Below are 25,114 nucleotides of genomic sequence, written 5' to 3' on the forward strand. Positions count from 1 at the left end.
TACGTTCATCCAATTGAAGAACCTCTGCGGCGTCACAGTGCAGTGAAACATTCAGCAGTTTGCAAGTTTTCAAACACAGTGTCACAGGAAAAAGGCAACAGCAGTGAAACTAAGGTACAGCATCGCTCAGTGTTTGTGCTTCGAGATGAACTTGACAGTCACTTCCAGTATAATGGTTAAACTAAAGAGAAGAGTGATGTTTTAGTCACCATATAGCAGCCTGTCCTGCTGCCCTTCACGTTCCTGTGGGTGTCATTGCACTCTTTGCTATGGCATTCACGTATCAGTACTTACCCTCTTCACTATACTAAGGGAATTAATGAAGTTTTGATGTGCTTTGAAGAAGACTGTGTTAAATTTTTGCCTGAATTGAGTATGAATATGCAGGGATGATAGCCTATATCAAAGGTTGGTAGGCTTAGCTGTGCACCAAAGCTGCCACCAAAAAAGTAAACAAAGGTTTAAAACGCTAAGATGCCTTTTTTATTAATTAGCAGCATGGGGCCTGGTGCCTTTTACAAAGGAGCTGTAGTAGGAATTAGTTGTTTAATTGAAAACACTGGTGTATTTGTTGACTTTTTCTGTGGATTATTACAATTTGTGACCTGAGACACAAATCCCATGCATTATATTTCAGCCATGATATCCAGATACTTAAGAAGTGTCTATTGCAGGACTTACCACAATGAGCCAGCGCAATAAACCTAGTTTTTTCTTTGAATACTCTTTCGTTTGGGAATGAAACCCAGCTATCGTTTTAATATCCAGATATACAAACAGCTGAAAACTGGGAGATATGATGTTTGGTTCTGCTTCCTCTCGCCAGAGAGCAGTTTAATGCCACAGGCACCAATAGGTCACACTAACCCTGCTTCCACTTAGAGAGCAGCGGGAGCACGCGCTGTATTCTGTCTTAAGTTAGTCTCAGTGCAGCAAAATTATTGTTGGGAGAAAAAAAAAAAAAAAAAACAACAAATGAGCTTTTTGGTCCATTGCTGCAATCATACAGCATTAATAAAATCTGGGGGGAAAAGCAAAAATAATAGTTATCTGCATCTCTTGCATCAGTGCAAGCTCTAACTTCAATTCCATCATCATTTAAAGGTCTCGAATAAAAACAGCTGCTTGATGGTACACTTGAAAAGGTAAGTGAAAGTTATTTTAGTTGTGTTTACAGGTTGGAAACTGCTTTTCCGCATCCTAGACAGAGTTGGTGTATGCCACAAATTCATGTTTTTTGAACTGGGTGGAAACCGTAGGACCTGGAGAAACCCCACAGGGAGAAGATGCAAACTCCACTCAGACATGCCTCCAACGTAACGAGGGTTTTCTGGCAGTGAGATGAGATCAGTACCCGCTACGTCACCATGCTGCCCTGGAAGGACTCCCTGCAAACTTTCACGTCTCAGAGTGGAAGAAAAAATGTCAGATCCAATAAAAAGTAATCCTAAAGATGAGAGAGATTGTAAGATGAAACAAATAAAACTTGGTAGAACACATAAAAGAAATGTAAATCTGTTTTACTGCACAGTATATTGAATGAGAAACTGCCCCCATGTCCAGTGTGATAGATGACATCAAAAGAAAAAAGGAGGAACTGGAACTCTAGCGGACGATAAATTCGAGTGATCTTAACTGCAGAAAATACAATGAATACTAAAACTTCAAGGTCTAGGGCTTTACATTCATTACATACATCCTAGCTCCAGATAAAGTCAAAATGTTTCAGTGACAGCAGGAGAAACAAAACTGCCACAGTATTTTTTTAAAATGTAATGGATTTTTATGAAGGTCCACAACCTTTATATGACACAATCTCAGAGTGGAGCTGGAGTTCACAGCACTTAGAGGCCTGATTTCTCACTTGACATCCCGCCACATATATATCACACACTCCTGCTGCCCCCCACTGCATCACTAACAGTGGACCGGGGGTCACTGACAGGGCGTGAGTGCTGTTAGTGACAGTTAGATAGAGAGGGCATGCCTCCAGAGGTAAAGAGAGAGAGACTAAGACTGCAGGACCTCAGCTGAAAGACATTCCAGCCATTAAATCTTTTTTTTTTTTTTTCCTCACCGGAATTCGCCTTGGCGTGTCATTGCATCATAGCTTGACGTTCACACACACACACACACTCACTCCAAGGCACAGAGTAAATCTCATCAATTCACTGAAAATAATTCTGTCTCTTCCTTTCAACAGAATTTATTCTGAGAATTCAATCTTCTCTGATTATGTAGTATTATTTTAATAAAGCACCTCTCCTGCGCTACACTTCTTGATGTCATGCAGCACTTTCATCTGTTCTCGATCTTCAAAGCTGAACATATAATGAAGAGACTTATTATGGCTTTGGTAATGATAAATCAATCATTCTGCCATGTTCCTGCTTTAGAGCCAGTTCTGTTTGTCAGACTCTTGTTACTTATTAATATTTGGCATCAAAGCCAGAGTTTAAAAAGCGCAAACAATCTGCACTTGAGGTGTTAGATTGCTTTGACACACTTTGAATATTTTGGGGAAATGTGTCCACTGCGTGTACACACACACACACACACACACACACACACACACACACACACACACACAAACCGGCACACGCTGCTGACTGTTATGGCCAAACACATAGACCTTTGTGCTTCTTTCTCAGCTTGAGAATTTTCTTTATTAATGCAATCTGGCCCCGCTTTTGTTGTTTGCTCTGTTCGCCTGTCGGTATGCGCGCCCTCTTTCTTTCTCTTGGCCTGTCTCTTGGTGTGTAAGCACAAGCCAATCCCTCTGAGATGCTTTTCTCGCCTGCATTTCCAGGTCCCAGCATGAGCCACCCGCCTTTGGTGGTGAGCCATGTGCAAAGCCGCGTTTAGTAACTTGATCAAGGGACCGAGGTACAGTCCTCTGAAGCAAAGAGCATTAGAAGCGTGAAGGAACGACTCTGGCAAGTCAACAGCTTTGATATGTAAAAACCTGCATCTGCTGGCTGGCAGAGGCGACGCCAGGAGGAGAGGTAGAGGGACTGGAAGACGTCTGCCTTTAGAGTCGTCGCACTAATAGAATTGCAAACGCCAAATCCAAAGCTGTGACACCCTAATGTTCTTAGTCAAACTGACTTGGCATGGTCCAGGGGCTTGAGAGAGAAAGAGAGGAAGAGCGAAGAAGAGGAGAGGAATAGAGGGAAGGAAGAGGTAACGACCGGTCTTCTGTCCTAGATACCTCTGTCTGTCACGGTGGGAGTTATCGAGTTCTACTCCTGCCCAGATGCACAGGCGTCTTTTATCCAGTCTTCCCGTCTGTTCCTCCTCACGTCACCTGCCTGATGCAACAGTGCGACTGTCCCCACGAGCGAGCTCCTCTCTATCCCGCTCACATCACAAAAAAAAAAAAGAAAAAGCCACGTCTGTCTGAGCAAAAGTAACCAGCACAATTGCCTGATTATTGTTTTTAATTAATTTTCCATTCCGCATCAAAAAGGCCTGCCATTCTGGCCCCTGAGGCCCACTCTAATGTGAACAGTATTAGAGCGATTCACATTAGCCCAACGCCAGCCCGACGCTGGCAAATTAATCTTTCACAATCCAGCAGGGCTCACACGCCACATTTAGGGATGAAATTTTAATAACCTTTCTTTTCCTTTTCTTTTCTTTCTTTTTTTTTTTTTTTTTTTTTTTTTTTTGTTGTTGGTGGGAACAATATTGAACTGATCAGCCGCATCAAACCCACAGTAGAAAAGGTCAGTGAGTATGTAGGTTGTAAACACACGCCCGCATGCAGCTTAGACAGAATAATTCATAACTTCGTCAATGACTGAGCCAGAGCTATTAGCGCATCACCAGGCCACTCCTCGCGCCGAGGCATCTGCATTGATTATCCTTAATTGTATATTTAAGTTCATAAATTATCCCAACCTTTTAATAATAGTATGGTAATGCAGATGGTGCTTAAGTTCATTGTTTGATTGCAGTGACTGTTGCGCGAAGGAAGGAGGACGCGCTGATGCGGAGCAGCGTTTCCGTACATTATTCAACACAGGGACTCATTATAAATCAGATGAATCAGAGCTATCATCTCATATTCTGTATATATCTGTTTGACTTCCTAATGAATGTTTTTTTTTTGCTTTCTTTTTCCCCCCTCTTCCATCAAGACTTGATTTTTGAGGCACGTTACGCTACAAAGGTTATCCTCCGCAGGAACGCTTCCGCTTCCATCCAAACACGAGGGATTTGTTTCCCTTTTATTGCAACACGCAGTTGTGTGTCAAACGCTGTGCAGAAATCCTGGATTTTTCTGAATGGAGCAGTGTTTTGCTATTATGTAATAATCTAACAGGCAGTAAATAGGTGGATGCTTCAATAATGAGCACCGCTGGGCTGTTATTCACACCTTGTTGGTGTGCATGTTTTTTGACTGTTGGGGGAAAAACAACAGCTTTTACTTAGGGAGAACATGAAAACTGCACAGGAAGATGCCAGGCCTACATTCAAATTGCAGATATTTTTTTTTTCTGTGAGATGAGAGTGCAAACCGCTAAAGGACATGCTATGCATTTTAAATGGTTTTAAGGATTTATAAGAAATCAGCAATAATCGTATCGACTCTCTTTCTTTCCCTAGTGACTCTTTTCCTGATCAGATCTGTTTTTGTGATCTTCAGAAGAAGCACAGATTCCGATATGAAGCCCCTGGGGTACTATGGATTATATATAATTAATAAAACTATCTGCATCTTCCTTTGCCTTGACGGTAAACTGGAAGTACGAACTTATTGCATCAGTTTGAATAATTCATTACTGCTGAGTAAAAACGAGGCCTGCTTGTCAGACTACTTTGTCAGTGTTCTCCTGTGATTTAAATCAAAAATGTTTGAAATATTACCTGTGTTCTAGGTAAAGGCAGTGACATGCACATCTCCATGTCAGATCAAATCCAGATAAACAGGAGTTGTTGACCCATGAATGTAAGCCCGCAGGTTCTCCTGTATTTGTAAATATATGCAGATGTATAATTTCAGTAAATATTGATGGCACGTTGAAAATCCAAGTGAGCCACTAGATGTGCCAGACCACATTTGGATGGGGTCAAGCTTGCGCTGCAATTAGATGTCAGACGGGCGTGAATGCAGCGTAGCGTCTAACCATCACATACTCCTGCTTCTGCAGTAAAAGCTCCAGCTCATCCCAACAACCTACTTTACATATCGACATGTAATGAAACTTGCATGTAGAGCCACGCAAAATAGGAGCACATGTATAGTGTAATGACTCTGAGGATTTGTTGTGTTTCCTGACATTACAGGGTTTTTTTTTTGTTGTTTTTTTTTTCATCTAATACATACATTTCAGCTGGATGGGCCAACTGCACCTGCTGGAGCCTGAAGATATACGAAGGCCTCGAGGGGCTGAAGCAGCGTGATTGTAGTTTTATTGTGAGGGAGGAAACAAGACGTGTTGATATGAATTTATAAAACTTAATCATGAATTATGAGGTGATGGAAGAGCTCCGTAACCAAGGATGAACTGGGTGTTTGTTTCTTTTAAAGTTAATCAGTGCCTGATTATACCTCATTACTCCATGCTGAAGTTATGAGACTGTCAGCATCACAACACAGTAAACTTACTTTGGTGAATGTTTGTCATGCCGACACAGAAACTTAGGCCCCATTTACCCAACATTTCTAGAGAAAGTACATCGTTTAAGCTTTTGACAGTGATCATCTGCTAACCTTTAGCATGTTAATATCCACTTTTCAGAAGGTAGGTTAAAGGTGCTGTAGGCAGGATTTTGCTAGTCAGTGCTAATTTTTCTGTGTTTTCTTTGGATCAAATGTTAGAGTATCCATTGATAATCCTTTAGGAGTGTAGCATAATTGCACTACCGCGAGGGCACAGCATTTCCATCTGTCTCTGTTCTGAGCTGAAAAGGAATCTCACAGCTCCAGGTATCTTTGACCAATCAGAAGAGCCCATGAGGCTCTAACTGTGATTGGTCGAGGGGTGTTCGTCGCACGTTCTTGTGGGAGGGGCTTAACTTGCATAAGGGCGTGATGTCAGAGAAAACAGGACAGGATTGGCTGTGCTGGGTTTCAAATCGCCATCTTAGATGGGTCAAATCGCCATCTTGCTTAGGTAACCCTAAGCAAGATGGCGGAGATGCGGAATCCTGCCTACAGCACCTTTAAGTCTAAGCTTAAAATGTCCATAATGAAAACCAACTTGAGCAATTGACTTGAGCAGAAACCATTGGAATTACGAGTCACTGTCCGCAATTTCTGCATTATATTAGTTTTTGATTGTTGCGGTGAAGAATGTAATTTGACGTCCAACACTTTCATTTAAATTCCCTGTTTGTGTTTCATTTCAGACTCCTTGAGTTTATTGAGTGCCTACTTTTAAACGGGAACTCTGAATAATATTGTGCCAGAGGCCATGGGGGCCATGTCAGGGTGATGCACTAAGTGCTTTCATTTTGAATTCTTTTGAGTGCATTTTGCTGATAATAGTTTGTGTTGCTTTAATTAAGTGGGATTTTCAGTCCAGCAGTATTTTCATACAGTTTTATTATATATCCTATGATTCCAGAGAGGATTCCAGATCCTAAAAGATTTAAAAAAAAAACAAAAAAAAAACGTATAAGCATGTGATGCATCTCTAGCTCCAAGAAATAGATTGCAGGCACTCACATATGTGCTCAGCCAAAGACCTTCCAGTCCAATCTACTCCTGCAGACCCAAAGGAGCTCTACGCCCTCGTCTTTTCGCAGTCACTCTCAAGAGGTGGAAGATAAATGAAGCCCATTTTGACTGAATCTGAAGTAAACCAGTTCAGTGATCTCCCAGAAAACACGCCGCTGCACCACAGCGTACAATACAAACATCCGCACTGTCTGCCCCTCTCCTCACGTCTCATTCGGGACTCTTCCCAGTAGATGGCGGTCCGTGTGGGCCGCGGGGAGACGTCCTCCAAGCTCTTAAATGTTGTTTTTCTCCACATTACTGTCAAGGTATCCACCGGTGACTGATGATGGATTACATCTCAGCCGGCTCCCGGGGTTTTCCCCTCGGCTTACGGCGTACAGCAAACTCCGAGCCCTCGCTGCTGTACGCTCGCCATGGCAAGCACTGTTCAGGGAATAGCACCGAGGACCTTTCTGCTCCTTTCCTCTCACGCTTGCTGGACAGCTGTTTGGCAGGGAGTGCATAGGAGGAGATGAGGCATGTGTCCTTGTTTAAAGGATGTTTTGGTTATATAAGTTTTTTTGGGGTCGGGGTTAGGGGTTTACCGTTTTCAGCAGACCCAAATCCCGTCTTCATTTGTCTTTCTGTGTGTATGGAACTGCACTTACTGCAATTTGTTCTAGTGCCACTCAGCGAGGCTGTGGAGCTAGCTGTGATTCAGGGCCGCGCACAGACCTACAATTTTAATGTGATAAGTAGAGTTTCAGAACCCTCTTTTTGGAGTCAGAGATAAGCCTTTGGGTTTGGGTAAAAGCCCAGCCAAGGCTCATTTGAAGGAGGAACTGATTGCTGTTTCATTTAGCAGAGATGAAAACCACTTTGCTCTCCACCTTGAGAACAGCATCAAGTGAAGTGGCCAAACTTTTTTTTTTTTTTACCTTCTTGCTCTTTTTCTTTCAAGTCCAAACCTCTTAGAAGGTCCGTGTTTACTTTTCCCGTCACCTCATGGGTTGCGATTTGTTATTTTTCACATTTCAGCCAGTCATTATCCGATCTAATGGTGTGTCATTAATCACAGTAGCTGCTGAGCGAATTGCAGGATGCTGTGTGTTAAGTGATTATTAGCATCGAGGGCAAAAATGTAAAATGGCACTGAAGGCTGGTGTGATTATTTTGCATTCAACACAATATTTACTGGCCTTGCCAACCTGCCCTGCTCTGAAAACTGAAATGAGATTAACTCTGTTATATATGACGGAAGAAATAAATACAAAAGAAAAATAACTTTGACATTTGATCTCTCATTTAAGTCTTCAGAGAAATCCTGTTTGTTTTGCTTTGTTTTGTCACCTTTTCTGTATGTGACTAATCCAATTTGCATGTATTTGGATACGTTGAATCTAGCTGTATGCCTACGTTCATCTATATTATGATTATAAAAAAAAATAGTTGATGAGGGTTGTAGATAATGACATTAATAGTGTTATCAAATTATATGCTGTAAATTAAAATACACTGTTCATTTAATTGCATATCCTATCAACTTTGGAAAGGCTCGATAATTAGATTATATTACAGGGTGTGAATAATGGAGAAGATTATGTTGCAGATTACAGTTTCAATCAGGTAATCGGTGATCTGTAACAGATTACATTTTGAAAAATAGCATCCCCAGCCCTGGCTATTGCTGCTGCTGCTGCTGCTGCCTCTCCTTTACTCTGTCAGGAATTATGTAGATTTCAGGCAATTAAGAGCCGTCGTGTCGTTCTGTCTCTTCTCTTCAGCGTTTGCTGTTGTTTTTCATTCTCCGTTGTGACTTTTCTCGAGTATCTGCACGAGCGCGTCAAGAACGAAGATGCTTAAAATGGGAAAATTATTCATAGCCGCTCGTGTACAGAAACACTCACACACACACACACATCTTCACAAAATCTGACACACACACGACACTGCGCGTAATGTCTGGCAAACAGTTAACACATGACAAAATAGAAACATCTCACAAATGAAGCCCTGCAGGAGACGGGTCTTTAGATTTTTGCGTGATGATAACGGGTTAAATGTTTCAATCCAGGTTTCCTGCGTGTTTAGCGGTGAAGCTCATCAGACATGCGTTTAAGTTATTAATTCTCCATTTTGAAAGTTGGAGGTGCACTTCATCATCCTATTACCAATTTTCTGTGAAGCGCGACTGATTTTTGTCCGGAACATTATTCCAGTTTTTCTGCAGAATTGATCTTTCTGCCTTCATTGCCGGTCTCCTGCAATCGTTTCCATTTATCATCCATTGCTGAGGCTTATTGACTTTCTATTACCGATTGTTTAATGTTAGCTAACAATCCACTTAATTGTTTTTTTTTTTGTCTCAAACTCTTGTTCATGTCTGAAATATCTTTCTCTTTCACTGTGTGTGGATGGTTAGAATGTGTGCGACTCAAGTGTTTATCTCAGGGTCATTTTTGAAATTTTTCTTTTCAGAAAATGTCCTTGTTGAACTCTGAAGCGTATTTCTTCTTTCATCTTATATGTAGCTCTCAGAGTTAGTGTCTTCCACATTTTCTCGTTTGGAGGTCACAGGTTTGACGGAGAGGGCCCTCACCTGAATAGCGTCTGTCTTACATTGATGTCAGCTCACCAGACTCCCACTCACTCTCTTTTCTTCTTCTTCTCCCATTTAGCCAAAGCGTTTCTTTTCTCCTTATCTCAACCCGGCTGACATCCTTGACACGCTTTTTCTGTCCCTTTTCAAATGTGGGCCGAGCCTGTCTGAGCCTCTCCGTCTCCCTCCCAGACCCCCCCACGGTGGAGCCCGTCTACACGGAGATGCGTCAGGGCCTGGGGAGGCCGGTGGTGTTGACCTGCAGGGTGCTGCGAGCCCACCCCTCCCGGGTGCTGCGCTTCGAGTGGCTCCTGTCAAACCGCCTGCTGCACGCCGGGGCGTTCGACGCCCAGAGGGACGAGACCGAGTACATCATCCGCAACCTGAACCGGGACGGCTGGGGCGAGTACACCTGCAACGTCATCAACGAGGCAGGGGCGGGAAAATGCACCTTCCAGGTCACAGGTAAGGAGAGCTTTCATGAGACGGCTCGTCCCGTTTTCATGGTTTGCACAGTGTCGGCGAGACCCCTGAACCACATAACTCCATCCTGGATCAAACATGGCTGGATGGATTTTTCTGTACCGACACCTCAGAATTTACTGTACAGTGATTAACAGGTCTGTATCCACTAAAATAGAATCGATTTCAGTCAGTGGAGCAATCCCATCATGCTTTGACATGCAGAAATGGTCCCAGCTTAATGTGAAAGACAAGCACAATAAGGATCATTTGAACACAAATAGTTAAAAATGCTAAAAACAGATCAGTAGAAACCATCACGCTTCCTAAATGAAACTTTTTTCCAAACTTATACTGTCGGCTCTGCTTCGTTCAGTCGACATTTTCATTCTGGTCAGGCGATCATTCAGCTTAGTCATTATTATATGTAAACACAGCTAATGCTATACTCGTCTTTTATCACTTCGTGATATTTGCCATGAAATGTCACTCTTGTTTTCTCATTTAAAAATTCAAATCACAAGCTTGATTTTTGATATTCATTCAAATGACACCTCAGTTTGCTGTCTGCAGAGAGACACGCCCACTTCTTCTGTGGTCGAATACCAATCTTGACATCGTTTTACGAAACTGTTCTTTGAATTTTAAGCAGAGTATTAAAAATGGTTGTTAATAAAAAGGAAATCAATAAATTCCCCTTGTTAATTTAACCTCACAGTCCAAGTTGCCATCTTCTGCTGAAATACATTCAGTTTTTGCTGTTGGCTTCGCAACATACAATTTAGCACAAGAAACACCTCCAGGTGTTGATTCCGCTGTGTGTTCTGATTTTTTTATATCTGATGCAGACATCAGAGATGAGGTTGCTTGTATCAGCCTTGGCTGGATTCAGCTCTGTTGGCTGCAGGTTGTTAACCTTTTGCAAATAGAAAAGTATTTTGGTGAGGGGAACTTTACCTAAAAAAATAGAAATTGTATTATATGTACTGACTTGATTTCCCAGGTTTGCTTCAATGTTCCACATCTGACAGTGACTCAACATTACTGTGTTTTTGATTGTGCTTGCTAATGTGACATGCTGTGGAATCTGTAGATACCATCAACAATGTAAATATCATTATTGTGGGAATTCAGCATGCAGAATCCTGTCAGCAGCGACATGATTGGGTTAATTTCACGGCAGGTTATTGCTCACATCTACCCAGCTGTTGGGAGATCTTACATATTTAGCATATATTTCCCTCAATCCAATATGCAGAATCAGTTGTAGCAACTAATATTGAATTCCTGTGTGGCACGTTCTTCCGCAATGAACGAAATACTATAAATGTGAAGGCATGCCTGTGAACTGGACTTTCTCAATGCAATCTATAATCCTATGAAATAATTTATCGTGGAACGCTCCACGGCCTTCAGTAGTTAAAGCTGGCTTATTGCTGCTTATGTAGGTGGTAAACTAGTTAGCGGGCCTCAGTACAGTTGGTGAGGAATACGAGCTCCGCTGGATTCATCTCTTTACTTTCTACATTTATAGCTTTGGAAAAGCCTAAAAGAAAGAGATTATTACTAAGCCCTTTATGCACGGAGTATCTTTCTAACTACAACCCCCCATTCCCACCGTCTCGAGCTCAAAACCCGACGAACCTCCTGTGCCTGGTTACCGTTGCTAAGGACGGGCTTTTCAATCTGCTGCAGAAAGATTTTCTTCTCTCTTTTTTTTTACTTAATGGTCAATTACTTCAACTGACACACTAGAAAGAAGCCAAAGCTTGCTTTTGCTTGCAAATGCATTAGTATGATTTGTGTTTTAACACACATTTTCAGTGTACTTCATTCACCTTGCGGGTACAATTGAACCCTCTTTATTTTACTGTCTATCAATATGAAGTTCCACATTATACTCTCGAATTATTATTTTGTATCGGCGCTTGCTTCATGTTTTTAGACTGAGAGAAAAGACAAACCACAGCTTGCCATTCTGAATAAAATGTACTCGTCTTTTCTGGGAAAATCAGTCTTTTTTGACACTGCAGCCTTTTCTTTTTTCTTTTTTTCATCAAGAGTGCCAAATGTCCATCTCCTTGTTGGTTGTTATGACAGGACCGAATTAGTTTGGCCACAGTGAGTGACCGCAGGAACTTTGGCCAAGGTTTCAATCTCCCAGACCTCCCATTAGAGACAGGAGCTGCAGGGTCACAGGGAGAGTATTTGTCACTTTGATCCTTTGCCACTCTCCACTTTGGAACTGTCTATTTCTCTCTATTTTTCTCTGCTTCCTTACTGTACCTTTTCTGCAGTGATTTTTTTTTCTCCCTCCATTTTCTCCATTTCTCCTCCTGGCATGGTTGTCCGTACTTCATTCCTTAGCTGTATCTGTCCGTCTGTCCGTCCGTGCGTAGCCCCCCCAAAACACACACACACATACCCACCGTATCATAAATCAGGCTTTCCTGGTGAAACAGGTAGAGCAGCGAGACAGGAGCAGTTCTTCCCCTCCAGCCATTTGTTTTTCTCAGCAGTACTGGGGTTTTTGCCTCGCTTCCACTCCCTTCTCTTTCTTTTCATCCTCCATCTCTCCTTCCACCACCCCCAAACAGACAGACACACACACACACACACACACACACACACACACACACACACACACACACACACACACACACACACACACACACATACCCCTACTGCTCCCGCCCAATGCTCCAGATTCCCACCATCTGGACTCAGTGGTTGCCAAAGGTATGGAGGCTCTTTTAGTAACCCCCTGAGTGACGGCGCATGGTGCAGAAAATCCACTTTGGTTCCTCCCATCATCTATGAAATCTGCTGTGCTCCGTTCCCCCGACTCCAGCTCTTGTTCTTTCGAACTTTCTTTTTTTTTCTTTTTTTTCTTTTTTTTTTTAATATCATCCTCACACTCATGAGACATGGGTTCAGCAACGCTCGGTATTGTGGCTGAAATAATACGCAGCAGAGAAAGTGCATATCAGCTCCTCTCTCAGACCTGAGAAGCTGTTTCTAGATGAAGCTCATAAAATATTTGTTCGACCTGGCGGCGTTCAGCGGGGTTGTGTTTTACTCACTTCCCAGAGACAGGTGGGAACTCTCTCCTCACTTTCTCCGTGACTTCCTCCTGGGCTGTGACCACGTGAAATGAACATATCAGACAGGACCTTTGGACTGAAGCCACCGAGCTTCCAGGCTTTATACAGTACATGTTCCTGTTCAGGCAGACGCGTGCAAAAACAATGAACTTGGCCAGAAATCCATTTCTGGGCCTTTTATAAATGCTGTCACCCCCGAAAAGTACATTATGCCTGGGGAGAGTGTGTGTGCATGTGCACAAATGCGTGCATGCCAAGCCATTGGGACATCTGTGGAAACAGTGAGGTGGCTGTAATGGCCAAGTTGGCCATTAAATTGTGCCAGGGGAGAGACCCCCTCGGAGGGATGTAATATGTATCTCTGAGCTTTGGCTCCAGCTCCTCAACACAGGGACAAAACGAACAAAATGCTAAAATTATGCACCTCAGATGGAATTGGGCAAGAAGCTATTTGAGAAAGGGGGAAAAAAAATGCAAAACCTTGCAAAAATCAAAAGAGTTTCATCAACAACAACTAGGGCAACTGTATCCGTCAGTCAACGTCTGTCACCCGAGGTTCCTTTCCACTCCTATTTCAGTCTTCAGTTTTGTTACTTGTGTCACTTTGTGACATGAATTTCACAAGTCTGGATAGCACATTAGGGGCACTGGGGGTCCAATTTACCAAGATACTGCGTGTAGTGTGATTAATTACATGCTCATGCGAAAAGACTGCGCGCTTGGTTTGTGTGTGTTGAACAGTGTTTATTCCAGCAAAGCTTGAGCAGATCAGGCCCAAAGGTTTGGGCAAACTGCAGGTTTGTGAGACTCAAACAGATATTCATGCAACATTCTTGTACTGTGTTTAGAAGAAGATGGATGATGTGGTTCAGCATTTCACCTCCCAAGAAATGGGTTTTATTTCACAGCAGTGCTGGTGTCGTGTTCATTTCCTGCTGCGTTTCTATACATATTCTGAGCCAGTGGCGGCACGGCCGTGACAGTACCTATCCGGGAACATTTCTCCCCGTACAACATAAAAACCACAGATTTCAGGATTATCAGTCCTTCTGGGACGGCTGGATCCACAGTGTGTACCTTCCCTTAAATGCCACTTTTTCCTCCTTTGCTGCTCTTGCTGCTGGCATGATCAAGATCTGAACAACTCAAGACTTCATGTGAGTTCATTTTAAAGTTTGGGAACCAGCATTCAAGGCCTCTTCAGACCTCACTCACCCATGTGGAACTACTGAATAGGTGCGGTGACGTAAACGTCCTCTGTGATATGAATTAGAGCCGATTCTGTTTAATCACCGCAATAACACTAATTTCTAACTCCTGATTTGTCTTCATTGTTCGGTCTCCTAAACTGCTCACACTGTACCACTCTAGTTTTTTTGCTGGAATACAGAATAAAATGTTTCTAATCTATCTCCCATTCTTCAGTTTTCAGTCTTTTTCTGCCTCAGTCTTGTTGTAAATTAGAAGTATAAAAAGGAGTAAATTCTCCCGAACAGTGTTCAGATATTCATTATATGAGTTTGCTCATGAAATGAATTCAGACTTTCCTCATAATGATGTGCTTGTATGGGCCCAGTGTCCCTTTTCTATTGTAGTCATTGTCACTAATGATGTAGAAATTGCAGTCCAGTTGTGAGCAAACTTAGCTGCAGTGGGATTTCTGCACATACAGTCCAAGGAAAGAGGTTTTTTTTTTTTCTGTTTCTGTATTTTTGTCTGTTTTAATATATCATTATTGAGCCCATCAAGTGTTCTTCTCTCTGTCATCTTGCTTCATTCCTTTTTTAATGTTTGTTTTTCTCCTTGAGGTGTGTTTTAAATAGGCCTCTTGACCTTTTCCTTGAGCTGTTTTCTGTGATATTTTTGTCTTTTTTTTTTTTAGATTTTTTTTCATATCAGAACTAAATAGATTTTATCTTGAAACTTGCACACTGCTCTGACTCGGGGATTTATGAACCTTATCAGCTTTGGTTTCCAGCAAAGATTTGTGACCTAGCTTCGGTAGTTTGAAGTAAGTCGTCTGTCTGCGCCCGGTTCACCTGGATTGAACTTCACTCCTGCAGTGCACGGAGAATGATGCTGAATACTTTGAGCAGCTCAGAGAGACTGACACTGATCGATCGTGAAGCCTTTTGTTATATAGTCAACACAAAAATTCAGCCTCTACGTAATAGTAACTGCGATCAGAAGTTATGAGGACAAACACTGTCTCTTCTGGTTTTTATTCTTGTGTTTCTGACCTATTTTTTCTTGATTCCCTTTCTGCTATGTGAGTACAGTATCCCAGGATTAGTCACTGCAGAGCAACCTCCGCTGCGCACTGACCAGGACGGCTGAAAAGCAGCAGCCAAAGTACCAGTTAATGCAACCGTCAATTAGAAATCCCCTCTTTTATTTGAACTGGTTAGCTGCAGAGGGAGGGAATTGTTGAGGAATTAGCTGCATTGAAAGGGTAGGAGTGACTCATTACGGGTTCAGCGCCGTGTCCCGTCAGGACAAAAAAGCCACACAGAGGGTTTCTTCTCTATCCCAAAAGGACACGAGCAGGCAATTACCGCTGAGTTTTCTGATGTCGTTTCCCTATAGTCAGTCGCGCTCGTGGCTTTGTGGGTTTGTCTTGGCCAGCTGTGTATCCATATGTAAGTGTCATTTCTGCCACAAAGAGCCTGCGTCCCACATCAGGCCGGCGCCATGTAGCAGACGTCTAGCATATGGTGGAACAATGTGTTTTCCTCAAGATGAAAAACATGTTCAGAAACCCTAAAAATATTAGAAGGCAGTCTCCAAACAAGGTCAACGTCTTGCCTGAAGGGCTTTACTGAGTTGTTGTGAATTATTGCATTGGTTATGCTGTTATAAACAGGATTTTTTAAAAATCAATTAAGCCCTCTGTGCTTTATGTTTGATGTCTCCCACCCAGAGTTATCTGCTTCAAGCAGTAGAAGTGGGTTAGGTAATGTGCTTCACCACACATAATGTATCATTAGGAGGAAGGACCATTTTGCTTCATTACATTGTGTATCTGGATTTAAAAAAGTAGTTATCTGCACTTTTGTGATCATGTTTGTCTTTTTTTTTTTTTATCTCATCTAAAAAGTTTCTTTTTAAAGATTTTTTTTTTTCAAAATCATATTAGTTGATGTTATAAATTTAGCAACAAAAAAAAAAAACTCTTCAACTTGCTGTAAATGGGACTCCTAAACTCACAATGTGTGCTTGCACAGTATGAATGCCGCCTTTTGACGGGCTCCCACTCCAAACTGCGAGTTGGATTTAAACATACAGGGCTGTGAGTCATTTTAATTAACCTTTCCTGCCTTTTCTCTTTTGCAAATGATAGCTTTTTTTTCTCTCTCTTTTCTTTTTTCACCTCAGCTTCACCGTGTAGTATAGACTGCGTGAAACGCATCCGGCACTGTCTGCCAGGCGGCCTTATGTAACATTTGCAGTATACAGTAAACACAGCTGGCTCTATGCAGCCAAACACTGCCAAATGAAGTGCAGAGTGTAATTATCCTTATTTTTTTCCTTCTTATTTTTAAATCTGCTCTTCTCGTTGCATTAGCATCCCACGAGACGTTGGGGTAGTTTGAGAGGCTGCGTTAAAAATCCCAGTTTTGCTTTGCAGCAGACTGCTGATGACCTTTCGAGACAAATTTGCTACCTTAAAGCGACACTAAGGAACTTTTCAACCTTAATAAAACATTTTAATATCTTTTGTGACGACACATCGACTTACAACGGGTTGAATGACCCCTCTGTCACGGGCTGAGGGCGTCAGTATTGCTTTCACTTGGACTAAGAAACTGTGAGGAGGGTGGTAGGAACCCAGCACACGGCATGCGTCACATTATGATATAATATTGTTTAGCCACCATTAGATTCATTACCTTGTCGCTATCCGTCCTTCACACAGCCACTGGAAACAAATGTAGGCGAGTTCAGTCTGACAGCATGCCACCAGGAGCAGCATTTTACGACGTCACGCACTAGTCCTCATGGGAACTGTAGTATTCCTTTAGGCAAAACACTACCGCTTTTGTCCACTGACGCCGCCAAAATCAACGGAAACTGAAAGTTCCTTAGTGTTACTTTAACATAAGCGCAAACATTTAAAAATTTAATACCTCTGTCTCATATTCCACACAGTTCCACTTTGCTAATTTTGTATTCACACTCTACATCTCTCTCCCTCTTTCTCTCTCGCTCTCTGATTTTATCAGGCTGATGAATGAGTGTACTTTCAGTCCAGATCAGAATATTGTATTTTAAATAGCTTCATCCATGCAAAGGCCAAGTGATTTGCTGTGGGCTGCCCAAAGCATCATTAACCTGATTTATAGTCTTAAAATGCGGAGCAAAATGTACTGTTTGTGCAGTGTTGATTCTGACTTATTATCATGTGCAATTATGGGAATTGATCAGACCAGTCAGATGCTGAATGAAACCTCTAATCTTGTTGTTTTTGTCTCGCGCGAAGTGCTTCATTACTTTTGATTTGTCTGAGCTCGGCAATATGCGAACTGCATGTATTTACTTCTACACATTCCAGGTAGAAAATAAGTCAATACTGTATTTAGATTTTTGCTTACGCCCGTAAACTTTTCAGCGATATCGTATTTCTCTTTCGCTGTGAGCAGTTTCATCTCCAGATGCCCCGTCAGATCACTTCCAAGCCGAGCTCTAAGTTTACCCAGGGCCTCCCCCTGATAACATAAAGAGCAAATCATGGACAAAATCACAGAATTATTATCCACCTATCTTCTGAGGATAAATGGAAGTGATCCCAACTGAATTTAAGTGAATGCAGGAAGAGTCTGGACAGGTTATCAGTCGATCACAGAGACATTCAATTATAAGAGTTAAATAAGAGCAAAGAAATTTGGATGAATTTGTTTCCTATTCATTTTATTATTATTATTTTTGTTTTTACAAAGTGAGACCAAAAAATACGTTGCTAAGGGCTTTTATACCACGACCGTGAACACATTTATCAGCAGCAGTGAGCGCTGTGTCCTTGTGACTGTGCATGAGGGAGACAGCGACAACGCACACACGCTTTACCCAGACTCTCTGCGGTTATGTTTATAGCCTTCAAAATACCTGAAGAATTTTTAATCCCGGTTGACATCAGGTGAAAGGTCAACTTCAGGGCCACACAGTGAAACTCAGATACACAACAGTTCAATTGCTTTGAAGGAGAAGAGTGAGGTATGTCCTGCAGGCCCGAACTGGACCAGGCTGACCCGTGGGATGTCATTAAGCATGGTAAAAATGGCAAAACAGACTTTTACTGTCATTTTTCAACAACATAGATACATGATGCATCGGAATTTGTTATGATGTGCGTTTTTGTTTTGTTTTGTTTAATGAAACATTAAGTGAACGTTTTATTATGAGTCTGTCTTAACATTTGGAGTTTGCATTAAAAGGTCATTATGCTATAATTTTACCTGTCTGGCCCATTCAGAGTGAAACTGGGCCGTACTTTTCCCCCTCAACTAAATGCAGTTTGATACCCCAGCTTTGCGGTCACCCTGATAAGCATGTGTTTAGGTTGTTGGAGAAAACCACACACACAATGACAACATGCAAACTCCACACACAAGGCAGCGTAAGTCGATGCTCATGTTCTCATGGAGTGGAGCATTGAGAGATTTTAAATCAAAAATATTATTGAAATTCTATCCATTCACCATTTTACAGATACATTTTCATCTAAATCATTCAGTCTGTAAGAAATTATTAAAACAGAATATGAAATTCACTCTTGATTATTAACATCAGCGGAATAGCATGATGATATAAATGCACACTTAGATGCTTCACTGTACTCATGACCTCTTCCAATTGACTCCCAGGACCCTCAGCTCAGTTCCCATTCATCCTTCCACGATGCCACTTTATCTAATTCAGGGTCATGGGAGAGCTGGAGCTCATCCAAGCTGATTATGGGTGAAGGCAGCGAACACCATGGCCAGGCCACCAGTTCGTCACCAGGCAGTGAAACAGAGTCACCCACACATTTCAGCATGCAGGCCATTCAAAGACAACGGATCGTAGAAACATGCTGTCGTGTCCAAACTGGACATAAACTGATCAGTACGGCCCCGGCTCGGTGTCCTAGTTGCAGTCGAATGACAGCAAGGCGGGAAGCCAAAGGATCTTCCAAACGCCCACCGGGAAGTATCCGGGAGATCTCTGAAACAGCTTAAAAAATAACGTCGTTATAATTCATCAGTGACATAAACTAACTTGACAGGTTTATCCAATTGCCTGACATACATAAACTGCTCACAAAATCTCCACACGGGCACATTAAATCCCCGCGTCGCTTTTGTTTGAGCTAACAATGGCAGCCCCACTGTCTTTTCCACGGCTATTAAAAATCATCTGCCTTGGGTATTGTCATCCTTCAATAAACAAGCGCAAATAGCGAGAGGGACAAACACAACAATGTGTCATTGAGGTGAATTACTATTCTTTGCCTGGAAGGTCATCCTGTAAGCCCGTTTCACAATCTTGATTAAAATGCAGCGTTCTGCCAGCTTCCTTTTCAGCTGTCAGAAATCAGCTTGTACACTGTGACTGGAAAGCTGAAAAACCTGGAAGATTTATTCCGTCCGTGCCTCAATTGTGTAGAAAAATAAATCCGCACAGATTCCAACAAAGTAAACTCTGGTCTTGAGGGGAAACAACAAAAAAAAAAAAAAAAAAAAAAACAAAAGTTGGCAAGGATTGCTGTTCTACAAAATCCAGCCGCATGAATTGTTTTCCAGCGGACGTGCAGCGCGCACGTAGGATCTGTAAACATCTGAAACCAGTGCGTGTTTGATTCATGAGTCATGAAAGAGCTCTTATGTCACACAACATAATATGAAACTTTCATGATCTTTGAGTTAAAATTTGGGTCACAGCAGCAACAACAAGGCCCGCGATATAGGGGAGATACATATAGAACAAAGACGAGATGAGAAACGCTGCACGTTCTTTGTCATGCTAATCCAGCGCTACCGTGGCTTGAAAGAACTTGTGTTATGTTGCAAAATGAAATATTAACAAGTTTACATTTACACGTTCTCGAATTTACTCTCAAGTGTTTGAGTAGGCAGGCAAGTTGGTGAAAATAAAGCACTTCAGCGCATGGCGGAGCTCCGCTTTATCATGTGCAGATGCATTCAAATTGCATGAATCCTTATAAAAAGAAGAATTTTGTTGAGAAAAAAAAAGAGGCAATTTTAACCTTCATTTTTGGAAGTTGTATCTGTAGCCACCATTTCTTTTGTACCCATGTTTTTAATCATCTGCATAAAGAGGAGTAACACCGAAAGAAGTCATTATGTAAAAAAAAAAAAAAAGAGAAAAGAAAAAAAAAGTCTGGAGGACCCAGACAAAATGCACACACAAACAGGACGAGCATGCAAACTCCACACAAAAAGCCCGGATTCAAAAAAACATTATTTTCACTGTGTGGAAAGACTGCTAACCATTACACCACTGCGGCTCCTTTTAACTTTATAGCATTATAGTACAAGTTTAAAACTGCTCCTGAAGGGACACAAAGCAGAATTCAAGTCAACTTTTTTGAGCTTGAACAATACTCTGAACACATCTCGGGCTCGCACAATAGTCCGTGACTCTGAAGAAAAAGTCTGAAGGAAAACATTTGCCTGACATTGGAGCCTTTCACACAATACGAAAGGGACAAACTAAAAAAATGAGACCATTTATCAGCATGAGGGTTTGGCAGCACTTCATCTTGGCTTCTGCAGCTTTCATTGTATCTGTTTGAAGGTGCTTCACAATTCAATTGCGATCATTTTGCCACTTATACACAGCTCTAGACAATGTGTGGAGAGACATTATTTGCAGGCGTGTTTAGCATTTGGTTTAAGTTCTTGTTTATGTCCTCTCTCCATAGGAAAAGCCTATCCTCCAGAGTTCTACTACGATACCTACAACCCTCTGTGGCAGAACCGGCCCAGAGTCTACGGCTTCAAGCTGCAGTGGACGCAGATGAACCCCAACGCCGTGGACCGCATCGTGGCCTACAGACTGGGCATCAGACAGGTAGGAGCTGCCTCGGCGTTCGTCCTACCGCCTGCCAGCTGCTTCGCAGAGGTATTGAGTGTCCTCTGTTCTCCAGAAGCTTTTGTCACCGCCGCAGCGTGAGTTTTCGAGCTTGAAATGTTGCATTCTGCTCCAATAATTATTGGGTCGATGCGATCGGCTCAAACTCCTCGGAGATGAATCGGTCATCTGGGATTGGAAAACACTGTCGTCATCGCCAAGTTAAGAACAGTAACTGTTTTTTTTTTTTCCAGCTGGCTTGTTGAACTGAACCTAATTCTGACGACGTCTGTGCGTTATAGTGCAGTTTTTGAGGAACGCACGAAGAGCCTGTCAGCTGAACAGGGGCCGTGTTTTTCATCGCTCGGTATTGTCTTTGCTCCCCTTCAGAGGAGCGGAATGGGACCCCGCAGCGAGAAATAGCAAGCCCAGCTTCTGTTTTCTCTGCTTCTCAAGTAAACTCCACAGATGACAGGCAGGCAGCATTGATGGATGGCATGGTTACATTTTCTCTTTTGGCAATCAATGCACGCCTTCCTCTCTCTGCCTCCCTCGCTCTCTCTCTCTCTCTCTCTCCCTCTATCTCCCCGTGGCAATGTGCAGCAGCACACTCGGTCTCCAAAGCTTTATATTTACACCAGCAGGTGTGGCGCTGTCTTCAGATAAAGTTTAAAGTGTTGAACGAGCTCCATTAACGCAGCAGGAATGCGGGGTGACGTCGGGTTTGCGTCGCGGCACCGAGCTGCTGCTCAACAAACAATCCAAAGACGCCGTTTATTGGAATATTGTCACACATGCCGCAACGCCGAGACCATCCCGCTCCTGCCCAGAATCAGCCAACACAGCCTGACAGTTGTGTTTGTAATGAATAACATAACTTCATGTTTGTTTCACTCCGTGCCCGTAAGGAATTGAAGCTTGAAAACACACACAACCCTGTTATGTTTGTGGAGCAAAATGATTTTTTTTTTTTTTTCTTTCCTCTCTGTCAACTATCTCAGCTGGTCCGTGCGGTAATAAATCAGAGTCTGCTCTCGCAGCCCATGTTTGCGTTCACCGGGCGTTCGTCTGAAAACCGGCCAAGAAAATGCATCAGCTTTTCCCGCTTTCAGCTGATTTTCGTTTAATGTGATAACGTCGACATCTGTGCTGCAGCGGACAGACTGTAACTCCCAAACTGTTTCCAGTGAGTGAGTGAGTGGGAACATCGTATCCTGGCATATTCCAAGAGAGAGTTGGTGTTTTGGGCAAATTAATTTCTTTCCACCTTCATGCCTTGATATCTCAAGAGGGTACACAGTGTGGCCATTATTTCCTTCCTCCAAGGCATAACAGCCAATTTTCCATTGTCTTAGATGAAAGGGATTCTTTGCTGAGGGGGAAATTGTGACTTTTTGCACCATTATACGGTACAGTCTACCCTTTTTATTGGCTAAATCTCAGTTTTTTAGTATTGATTCAAACTAATAATGTGATTTTTTTTTTTTTATGTCATTTGGTGGTAAAAAGTTGGGAGCAGAAAAAAAAACAATGGCAAAAGAAGATGAGAAGAGAAAGACTGAGTAGGAGGAGAGGTTTCTTTTTGTAAATAAAAAAGAGACACCCTCAGATTGACTGAAAGCGCGGTATGGGAATGAAAGCTCTGGCACATGGACTACACGCCACTTCGATCTATTTATAGATCCAGCAGCAGCTCTTCCCCCCTGCCATTCCCTGGAAATAATTATCATTTTCTCTCACTACTTCTGAATTAATACTTCTGCCTCGTCCCTGTGTAATGGATTGCTCTGCGTTATCGTCCAGTGCCCTCGTGAGAGACAGCCTGGCTGAAGGGGAAATGGGAATGAGGCTCCGGCTGAAAGGCAGGCGCAGGTTGGGAGCACAAAACACAAATCACTGTACCTGTCAGGGATGAAGTGGAAAGGCGTGACATCCGCCCTTGTTTTGATACTGTAGCCGGTTTCTTCAGAGCCCTCTCCTCTGTCCAGAAGCCTGATTACCTCTCTCTCTCTCTCTTTCTCTCTCTCTCTTCCAAATCCTTCCATTGTGTACAGCCTGTTTCTACTCATTCTCCTTTATCTTTTCTCCTATTTTTTTGTGTTTTTCTCAATTGCGCTGACAAGGGCGTACAAGCAGATCAATAGCAGTCATACTAATTACATGCAAGCAATCTGCAGGAGATGAGCTCTACATTACACTGTCATTCTGAAGATCCTCCTGTTTCTTATTGCTTTGATCCGTCCCGCTGTTTCCTGAAGTTGCCATAAAAAGCCCCATGAACCGCTTCCGCAATCAAGTGAAATTAAATCAATATGGCACTCTGCCTCTGTGGGGAAAATGTGGAGAGTGAAAGGTAATGGGATGTAAACAGAAACCTTAAGTGAGCGCAGACGCGGGGAATCAGCGAACATTAATGGGAATCAAAACCAAGGTGCAAAATCTATACGCCAGTAAGTATACGTATGATTTGAAATGTCTGAAAAGTTAAATGTTCTTTTTCAATCAGCATCTCATTCTGATTTGATTTGCTCATTTAAGCGCTGTTTAGATTTCATATAGGGTTGAAAACTGGAGTATTGGCTTCAGTTTCTGTTCATTTTTGGGAGTTTGATGAAGCCATTGTTAAAAGTAGCATTTAAATTCACACACATTTAATTCACACACACAGACAAAAAAAAATGCTGATCTGAGTTCCTCACGAGACATAACTCTTCCAACAAACAAAAGCATCCTGCTAAACAGAGCTACTTGATCAGGTGCATGAGAAGGCTGGAGGTTCCGTTGGGAATTTGAGAACAATAACGAGTAAAGATGTAAACCCCAAGATATTCCTGAGTTAATTGACAGAGATTTTCCACCTCAATCTGCCCATCAGATTCATTCCTGAATGAAATGCCTAATCTAATATCCTTTTTATTTTAATTCCTGATGTGGTAGGTACTGTTATCCTCAAATTATTGGCACTTTTAATTTTAAAAACTAATAACACTCAAATAAATGAGTTGTGGAAAGGTTCCACTGGGCTTTTGTTTCATCACAGCTTAACTGAGCCACTGACATTTTTAATCGCCGTCTAAGGCTCCATATTACGCCAGTTTCAAACCAACACTGTCACTTTGCTGTGCAGTGAACCCACAGTGTGAGAATGAAAGCAGCGCTTACCCTTGTCTCTACACCCTCAAGATTAGGTGTTTTCATTGGTGCGTTTGGCTTTTTCAAACCAGGAAGAAATTACCCAGAATACCACTGAGAACCTAAATGGTGCAAAGTGAAGTAGACCTTCATGGAGAGGTGAACCAACAATGTCTGTAGAAATAGCTTCATTATGAACAGGAGTTCAGCGCAAACAACACCGTCTGAAGCCCTCTTCATGCACTCAGCAAGCCGCTCATTCAGCCAGAGGTTCATGGGAATGTTCAGAGAGGTCGATGTTGCTTTCACACCTGCAGCCGCTCATGATATCTTGACCTTGTTGATTATCTTACCAGCACATGAAAGTGACAGCTTTGCCTCTGTACTATACTGCAGGGGTGTCAAACACAAGGTCTGTGGGCCAAAACCGGTCCACAAACCGAGCTGGTCATGTTATTCTGTGCTGTTTTTACCTTTAAAACAACAGCATTTATTTTGTTGCCAGAACTTTTTCATATATTTACATATCCTTAACTACTAAACTTAAATTAAAACTAATTCATACTGGATACGCAAATGATGAAATACATCTATTAATTCTCAAAAAGGAAAGGAATTCTTTTGCACCCAGCTCTTAACGGGAATAGGATGTTACAGCTAAGACTCACACATAACACCAGCAAACAACACGGCTGAGAGAGTAACGAGCTCGTCGTCTCATAAAAACAACCAAGAGTGGGATGAAAGCTCAGGAGGTGCAGTTTATTTTCACACTGCATTTGTGTGTACAGTTATTACTTCATTTTGACAGATATAATTTATAACGGCAGCCATAAAAAACTTTATTGTCACGAAATAAAGTCTATTTTACTGAAGTGGTGAGAAGGAGGGTCATGATTTATGATTCTGAGTGTAAGATGGAAGAGAAACAAGTTTCATCAGAACCATATTGTGTGACGATTGGAAACCTGCGACTTTGGCAGAGAGTGCTTCCTGTTCGACTGTGCTCATATGGATTTTTACCTTTGGAAAATTGGGACCTTTCCCAACTTCCCAGTTACTCCTGAATGCTCCATT

At 42.2% G+C, this 25,114-nt stretch overlaps 1 protein-coding gene across 4 annotated transcripts in view; it reads left to right on the plus strand.

Moving 5' to 3' along the window:
- Positions 1-25,114, plus strand: part of LOC115401948 (MAM domain-containing glycosylphosphatidylinositol anchor protein 2) — a 183,010-nt gene that overhangs the window by 128,778 nt on the left and 29,118 nt on the right. For all 4 annotated transcript variants that reach the window (XM_030110342.1, XM_030110344.1, XM_030110343.1 and 1 more), the window contains exons 10-11: positions 9,462-9,734; positions 20,757-20,905. In XM_030110342.1, the coding sequence (XP_029966202.1) occupies positions 9,462-9,734; positions 20,757-20,905 (422 nt within the window). The remainder of the gene's footprint in view (positions 1-9,461; positions 9,735-20,756; positions 20,906-25,114) is intronic.

This window comes from Salarias fasciatus, chromosome 15, assembly GCF_902148845.1.
Source record: "Salarias fasciatus chromosome 15, fSalaFa1.1, whole genome shotgun sequence".
In the NCBI taxonomy this organism is placed as follows: domain Eukaryota; kingdom Metazoa; phylum Chordata; class Actinopteri; order Blenniiformes; family Blenniidae; genus Salarias; species Salarias fasciatus.